The 8,069-nt window shown below is 42.9% G+C and overlaps 2 protein-coding genes across 2 annotated transcripts; both read left to right on the forward strand.

Annotated features, from left to right (window-relative positions):
* Positions 1-208: 208 nt before the first annotated feature.
* LOC139434810 (fer3-like protein) lies at positions 209-580 on the forward strand. The gene has a single exon (XM_071204762.1). It carries the CDS (start codon positions 209-211, stop codon positions 578-580), a length of 372 nt encoding a protein of 123 aa, XP_071060863.1.
* Positions 581-3,689: 3,109 nt separating this feature from the next.
* On the forward strand, positions 3,690-5,359 carry twist1a (twist family bHLH transcription factor 1a). The gene is made up of 2 exons (XM_034094634.1): positions 3,690-4,467; positions 4,877-5,359. The coding sequence occupies exon 1, from the start codon at positions 3,859-3,861 to the stop codon at positions 4,438-4,440; it is 582 nt and encodes a 193-aa protein (XP_033950525.1). The 5' UTR covers positions 3,690-3,858; the 3' UTR covers positions 4,441-4,467; positions 4,877-5,359.
* Positions 5,360-8,069: the final 2,710 nt, after the last annotated feature.

The following is an 8,069-nucleotide window of genomic DNA, read 5'->3' on the forward strand; positions in this document are numbered from 1 at the left end:
AGATGCTTTCTCCTTTTGATCTCTGTGACTGGTGAGTGACTTCAGCCAGTCCTGCAACCTTTGATTGGTGTCAGTTTGTATGCTTGACTGAATAGCAGACTTATAAAAGTTGCATATCCTTTGAGTCTACCGTTTGGGACTGAATGTGGAAATGCAGGGGCACTTAGTAGACTCCACGTTAATAGATGTTGTCATTGACATGAACATAATGGAGTTTCCGCAAAAGTTCGCATCGGAGGCCAAACGGCAGGTGGATGATGACGCATCCAGCCCGGACACCCAGACGCGGCTGAGCGACTCACCCTGGAGCGACATGGAGGACGACGAGCATGAACTGAGATACTGCAGCACGCACGGCCATCACAGCAAGTCCAAACGGAGGCGGATCATCAACGTGGTCCAGCGGCAGGCGGCCAATGTGCGGGAGAGGAAGAGGATGTTTAGCCTGAATGAGGCGTTTGATGAACTGAGGAGGAAAGTTCCCACATTCGCCTACGAGAAGAGACTGTCCCGTATAGACACACTCCGGCTGGCCATCGTCTACATCTCCTTCATGACGGACCTGCTGGAGAACACCTGAAGTGTCCAATATTAACTTTTCCCCCTGGAGATTGGGTTCAGTTTAATACGGAAATGGTGGTGACCTGATCTTAATGTGCATTCATTTCAGCTTTATTCAAACTATACAAGATACGACAAATACGTATTTAAAAACTAGGCAGTCTTTCTTATTTACAACGTCTCAGCAATATCCCTTATGTCAAAAACGTTTATCGGTGACATCTTTTTTTTTCTTTTTTTAAGACAACAATTATAAAACCAGCACAACCTAAGAGTTCCAAATTCCAAATATTTCACTAAGCCTAATATGTGAGTAACTTTTTGCTGCTTAAAAATAAATCTAAATGCTCGTATTGCTTCGGTGTTCTTTGCGCTGCAACATTAAGAAAACAAGTGAATTGTGTTTAAACTCTAATGCAGGGGTGGGGAACCTCCGGCCCATACGGCCCGCGAGACCATTTGGTGTGGGCCTCGAGGTAATTTATAAACAAAATTAAAGAAATCTCGACCGCAAAATAATTAAACAAGTGAGTGCCTGTTTTTCCTGGCCAATGTCAGGGTCCTTGAACACAAGCCTAACGTGTCAGCACGTGGTATATGTCTCGTCTGACAGGTGTGTAGTTCTGACGGGGAGCACCAGAACGCCGCTCCGCTCCGGCACTTCCAAAAATTGCAGTACCCATAAGGAGCCGTACACATGCTGCAGTTTTTGCGTGGCTGTGTCTTTAGTTGTAAGCCCAGTGGCGATCTGTCATACTGATCATACAGTCAATAACTTTGTTGTTATTAGCATCTGGTTAGCTAGCTATGCTAACGAATATAAGAAGCTTTTTCTACAACCAGTGAGGTAAAGGCACATCTTTATGATCATTATAGTTATAAAACAAATAAGAGAATAAAGTAAACAGGTATAAAATACTATATGACAGTAAAAAAAAGTTGTTATTAATAAACAAGAATACAGTTTGAAAGGAGAGTGATTTGTAAAATACCCATAAAGAAAAAGAAAATATTCTTACAGTTCTGTTTCATCTGGGTGTTGAGAGATGTATCCATAGATCTCTTAATGTTGCTCTCAAAGTGCAAACATCTTCATGTCCACATGAATAGGAAACTAAATACATTTGCACACATCTTGTGTCCATATATTTCTGTTTCATGCCACAACCGTGCGTGCATGCGTGAGTCATGGCAAGATATCTGGATTAAGAGGTTGCTTTTTCTTTGCACAGCATGAAAGAAAGGCGAAATGAGGGGGCTGTGATTTTAGTATTTTTAAGCAGAGGTCAATAATTTGTACGGCCCTCGGAGGATGTTGAAAACATTGAAATGGCCCTTGAGAGGAAAAAGGTTCCCCACCCCTGCTCTAATGCCTACAGTAGTAGCCTATTATAATGTGATTCGCGTTTATTGTCTAGAATTAGAAGCATGCTTCCAACATTTTAAAAAGTGTACATCTTACACAGTAATACAAAAAGTGTGCCAATAAAAGTTGGCAGCACATTTAAGATGCTAAGATTAAACGCTTCAGGTGTGTTATTTATTTCAGCACCTTGGAGAGCGACACCTGTCCTTGTGCAGATGGGACAGGTGTGGCTGAGATCAAGGGAAGCTTAAAGATTTGCTCAGAAGAAAATCACAACAAAAACAAGATTTACTGGGCCTTAAACATTATCAACCTTGTCACGTGCAAATGAGCAAAGATTACTCGGATTTGAATCGCAAAGTCAAGTCTCACTGTGTGACGATGGGTGTTATCTTTATCACTGAGGTGTAAATTGAGTCATTGCAGGGAGATCCAGGCCCGACAGGCGCTTGTGGCGGGTCTTCCTGATATAAAGGGACCAGACCTGGCCTGCTGTGAACCTCCTCCTCCCTCATCAGAGCTGAGGCCTCCCTGTGGTTGATTCACACCATAGACCACCTCCAAAAGTTACCAGATTTAGTTTCAGCCACATCGAGACGCTGGTTTTTGATATTGTAGCGTGGCAGGCCCCACAGCTGGGTGGTCATGTGTGCGTGTTTAAACTTCGTGCGTGCGAGTCTCTCTCTCTCTCTCTCTCTCTCTCTCTCTCTCTCTCTCTCTCTCTCTCTCTCATCACCTCCGGTGTTTGCATTGCTCTCCAGCCGTACACCGCCTTCAGTGACCCCGCTGTGAGCTCGGATCCGCCCTGAGAGCTCCCTGGGTCGGCCCGTCTTTTAAACCTGAGGCTCGGTGTCCAGATCCCTGCGGGAGTCAGACCCATTTCAGCGCATACCTCAACGCGGGCCTGCTGACGGGAAAATAAACACCTCGCTCTGCTTACGAGCTGAGCCCTCCTACTGTGACAACCTCCTGTGTTTCAGTAGGTCTGATATTTTCTCACCGCCACCACTGCTCCCAACTCAGTGTCTAGACCTGTGCGGGGAGACTTAAAAGCCGAACAGACTAAATGTATTTGTAATAAGAAATAAATGCCAGTCAAACTATAAAGAGGCATGGCAACTGTTAAAAATAACTTGAAACATAGTATTAAAACAGGAAATGCATCAAGGTTTTCAAAAATAAATATTAATTAATATTAGTTATAGGCATACTTAGATGTGTTAAAAGTCGATGGTGCTGCAACAATACCTACTTTATACTATTTGTTTATGACAAACAGTCCAAATGGCATAGAGGGGATTTTCTATAAAAATATAGGCTACGTATTATTCAGCTATTGCAAGATGTTCCATGCAAGATGCTCCAGTTATGATACGGCTATGAACTATGAACTATGAAAAAAATAGTTGTTCTCTTTAAACTACATAAATTCAACAGTTTAAGGAAAAGGAACAGTGTGTATTAGAGGCAGAAGTAAACAGGCGTAGGGAATGGAGAAATATTGAATCCCCTAAAACAGGAACAGTTTCTGCTTCCCTCGCACAAATCTACACATATGATTCAACAACACTTCGCCCCACACCCTCTTTCGCAATCGTGTGTAAGGGAGCCTCAAGGAGTCTTAAACAGCATTTCTGATATTAGAACTCGCCTTCCCCTGCAGTATTGGGTTACACCCCTCCTCATCCAATCACAGCACTCCCCAAAATCCTCCTGCCCTCTCCCCTCTATAAGAACCCCGGTCCTCCCAGTCTGGCAGACACCTCTCCCTCTCTTTGGCGCACGAGATTTACCGTAATACCAGCCCACTCCCCCTTTCAGGCCACACTTCTTATTACCTGTCGTGTTTGTTGATGTTGTAGCCAGTTTCCTAAATTTGGGTCAGGGGTTATTACGCTCCCACAGACCATATACAAGTTTTGGAAGAGACGATGCGGGAAGAGGACTCCTCTCCAATGGACAGTGCGGGAAACAGCGAGGAGGAGACCGACCGTGAGCTGCCCAGGAGAGGCGCGAGGAAGCGGCGAGCAACACGGAGGCGCGCAGATGACAAGGTTGAAGAGGAGGGAGACTTGGAGAGTCCGAGCATGGAAACCGGGAAGAAGAAATGCAGAAAGAGCTGCGAAGGAGGAGGCGGCAGCGCGGGGAGCGGCGACAGCGAGGCCAGCAGCAGCAGCAGCCCCGAGCCCTCCTTCGATGACCTACACACACAGCGCGTGGTGGCCAACATCCGCGAGCGCCAACGAACGCAGTCCCTGAACGAGGCGTTCACGTCGTTGCGTAAGATCGTTCCAACCCTCCCGTCAGACAAACTCAGCAAGATCCAGACACTAAAGCTGGCGTCCCGGTACATCGACTTCCTATGCCAAGTTCTGCAGAGCGACGAGCTGGACGCGCGAGCCACCAGTTGCAGCTACGTGGCGCACGAGCGTCTGAGCTACGCGTTCTCGGTCTGGAGAATGGGGGGCTCGTGGTCCTTGTCTACTACTACCACTACTACGACGTCCCACTAGCAGGGCTGCTGTGGATGGTACAGCACGGTAAGATGAGCGACTTCAACTTTTCATCCTGCAGGGAGACAAACTGTACCAAAATATTCGTATTTTACGCATGACCAATCTTAAAGTATTATTATTTGAATGTCCTTCCAGGGATACTATTGATCCAATGTTTGCATGGAATCCCCCCAAAACACTTCCCTGAAGACTGTGATAAATAGTGTTCACATTATTTGTAAGACAGCCTCAAGATTGCACAATCTATTTGGAACTTGGCTACTACTTAGAAAAGATGGGAAATGTGCTTTTTTTTACCCCAGAAAATATTTACATGCATACCTCAAAGGCCACAACCAGTTTACTGCTGCAAGTTGTATCTTCAAATGCATTACATTTCATGCATTTTTCTGTGTTGGATGTTTTATTAATCTAAATAATGTTTCTTTTACAGAATATCCAGAGTGCAGAACCAGTGGATCAGGCCAACCCTTCAGATAGACTGAAACAGGCTGAACACAGATGACGGGCCTGCCGCTGTGGGCCTCGGAGGAGAGTGGGCTTTTCATATTCCCTGCTGCAAGGACTGTAATGTTTGAAAGGGAGCACTTAGGACAGACAGGACGGATATGAAGAAAGAAAGACCACTGCGACCATGAATGTTGTAAAAACAGAAAGTGATTTCTGAGGAGCCACTCTGTTTTGAAACATGAGAGAAAAATGACAATTCATTCCCTGTGACAGTGTTTCACAGCAAATGAAGTACTCTGTATTTATTTTTCTACAGAGGCTCGACATTCCTTTTTCTTCCACTAAAATAAAAGTTATTTATTTTTGGGATATCCCAGAATGCTGAATGGATCAGAAATCTGCGCATTTTGAGTGTTGTAAATATTTGCTAATATCTTGAATAAAAAAAATGACAGTATCATTCTTACCTTTCTATTGTCTGGATATGAATTGTAGACTTTAACTTAAGCTTAATCACAAAAATAATAAACCGAGGGAGGTTGTTTGACACACATAATTAAATACCTGACATTTTTGAAAACTAACTCATGTCCCATAGTCTCAGCACTTTGAGCCTATGCAGAGAGTTTGTTTTCATTGGTTGTTGCTAAATCCCCTGTTAACTGAACCACAGTGGAGGGGGCAAAAGAAAACATCTCATACCCGGGGCTTATTCTGTTGTGATTTCTTGAGCTCAGGGATCTGGGGAAGCCATAATTAGCTGGTGGTCTGTTTGAACAGTGTGAATGTGGAGCTGTGGGATGCATGCACCATATTCCCAGATGTCCTCTGAGCCACAGGTCAGCATGGGAGTCTCTGCAGGTGCAGCAGTAGCTACCCCAAGAGCTCTAACAGATAAAAGGGTTGGATACGGGTCATAAAGCAAAAATGAATAGCCTGTGTGATTACATATTTCTGCAATTCTAATGAAAGAAATGCTTATAATAGTGGTACAATGCAAAAACAAATACATTTTAGCAGGCACTTGTGATGTTAAACTCAAAACGGTCCTATGTTATGAGGTTCTAAATTATACAAATGTTCAATTTTCACTTTCTATTTCTTCTATTTTAACGTTTCATAACAAATTGCATATTTGATCAGGTTGTGTTACAAAATACATTTTCTACTGAAACACCAAACCTGAAACATTAGTAATTAGAGTTTTTATTTTTTAGGAAAATTGAGGTTTATGTACATTAGAGGCTGAGGAGCAACACATATCGAACTGCAGAAAAAAAAGTCTCCATGAGCAAAATCTGAAAAGCTTGTACTCTTAGATATTGAACACTTTCCAAAAGGACTTAAAGGGGTGCTAAATGAATACAGGGACCCAAAACAACCCTTTGTATATCAGTTACTTGTTACCCTGTGTTACCATGAACTATGAAACAAAAAGCAGAGAAAAGTCTTGATGAATTGAAGTTTATGATGGCCATGTTTAACAACAGCAAAACTATATCAATACATTGTCTACTCACACAGCTTGTGTAATATAATAACGTTAATCTAGTTTGCTGTTGTTCCATTTTGCCCCCATTGTCTTCAATTCAAGATTTTTTTTCTAGCTTTTTGGATACTTAGTTCACATGAAGGCATTGCGTGAAAAACGTTTTTAAATACAGAAATGTAAGTAACACAATGTGAGGAATAAATGTACAAATGTTAATTTTAGTAAAGTAAAGTCAAAGGTTTCCATCCCATGAATGTTCGTAAATGTCACGTAAAAAATGCTCAAAGATGACACAGTGAAATACTGTAAAGTCCCAAAGGAATGGGCTATTACACGTTGTGCTTTCATAGATAAAAGAAACCGACACACTCTTTATCATAGTGTGTTCCATATCTCTCCATAGGGCTGTTGAGGGATGATTTTGGAAGAATTACTGTGTTTTTGCTTCACGGGTTGCGTGCGGAAGGTAAAGCCATCAGCTCTGACCCGAGGTCTTCGCCTGCAATCGGGGGGGAATCGATTCCCACCCTTAGATCACCGTGGCCGTGTTATCTTAAACTTGAAGCTGTTGCTCTGACACGGAGGAATGTCACCTCTGAGGCTTCGAAACACACACACACACACACACACACACACACACACACACACACACACACACACACACACACACACACACACACACACACACATATATAGGTTATACACACAACGAGGGAGATTTCTCACGCCTACCAAACAGGGAAATAAATTCCACAGAGAGAGGGGGAAGAAGAGGGCTCCTGCAACCCAGCTCCTGCCCCCCCTTTGATGTTTTGAGGTAATGGGATGACCGCTTGTTATCAGCGTGAAGGCATCTGGCTCTCTGGATATAAGCGTGCTATGATAAACTCTTTGATGACTGACACACACACTCTCTCCCGATCATTAATCACCGTTTATATATCATTGCTTTGGGCCTGCAGTCCTTCAGCTGATCTTAAAGTCAAAGGTGCAGGCCTGTGTGTGTTTTAATAACACCAGGAGCCGTTCATCTTTGTAGAAATGGATTTCACACACATCCACAAAGATAGTAGGCCTTAGTCGTTGTGTGTTTGCTTTTTTAAACGTATACAGTCTGCTGTCTTCCTCATTTCGTTCTCTCTCTGAAGTTCCCATTACGGGGTAACAAGAGCTGGTTTACATTAACCCTCAACACCACAAAAGACAGGGGGGAGAGGAAGCTGAACTGACAAACACACACACACACACACACACACACACACACACACACACAGAAAAAAGAGACTATATTTGCAAGTCTGGTTTCCATTAGAGCTAATTATCTGTGTTTCATCTCAACCTAAAGCTGTTAGTGTGTGTATTTGCAAGTGTATAATGTGTCTTTGTATGTGAGCGTTAGTCTTTTATTTATGTTCTGCTGTTGTTTAATCATAATCTCAATTTTCTGAAATGCAATAAAATAGTGCTTTGCATATCACTGCAGCATCTCCATCTTAAGTCATCCATGACAGCACACTTGGTGAAGATACAGCACAGATACTAATTTGTTTTTGGCATACAGCAGAACTTTTGAGCATAGTTAATGGTCATACAAGGTCTGTTTGTTTATAACGCACACAGTATTGAATATGAATTCATTGGTTTCAGGGGGCACCTTATCAGTATGGTGTATTGCATAAAGAAG

Source organism: Pseudochaenichthys georgianus, chromosome 11 (assembly GCF_902827115.2).
Source record: "Pseudochaenichthys georgianus chromosome 11, fPseGeo1.2, whole genome shotgun sequence".
NCBI classification, from domain to species: domain Eukaryota; kingdom Metazoa; phylum Chordata; class Actinopteri; order Perciformes; family Channichthyidae; genus Pseudochaenichthys; species Pseudochaenichthys georgianus.

Coding starts and splice junctions, on each gene's coding strand:
- LOC139434810 (XM_071204762.1), top strand. CDS start 209: ATGGAGTTTCCGCAAAAGTTCGCATCGGAGGCCAAACGGCAGGTGGAT.
- twist1a (XM_034094634.1), top strand. CDS start 3,859: ATGCGGGAAGAGGACTCCTCTCCAATGGACAGTGCGGGAAACAGCGAG.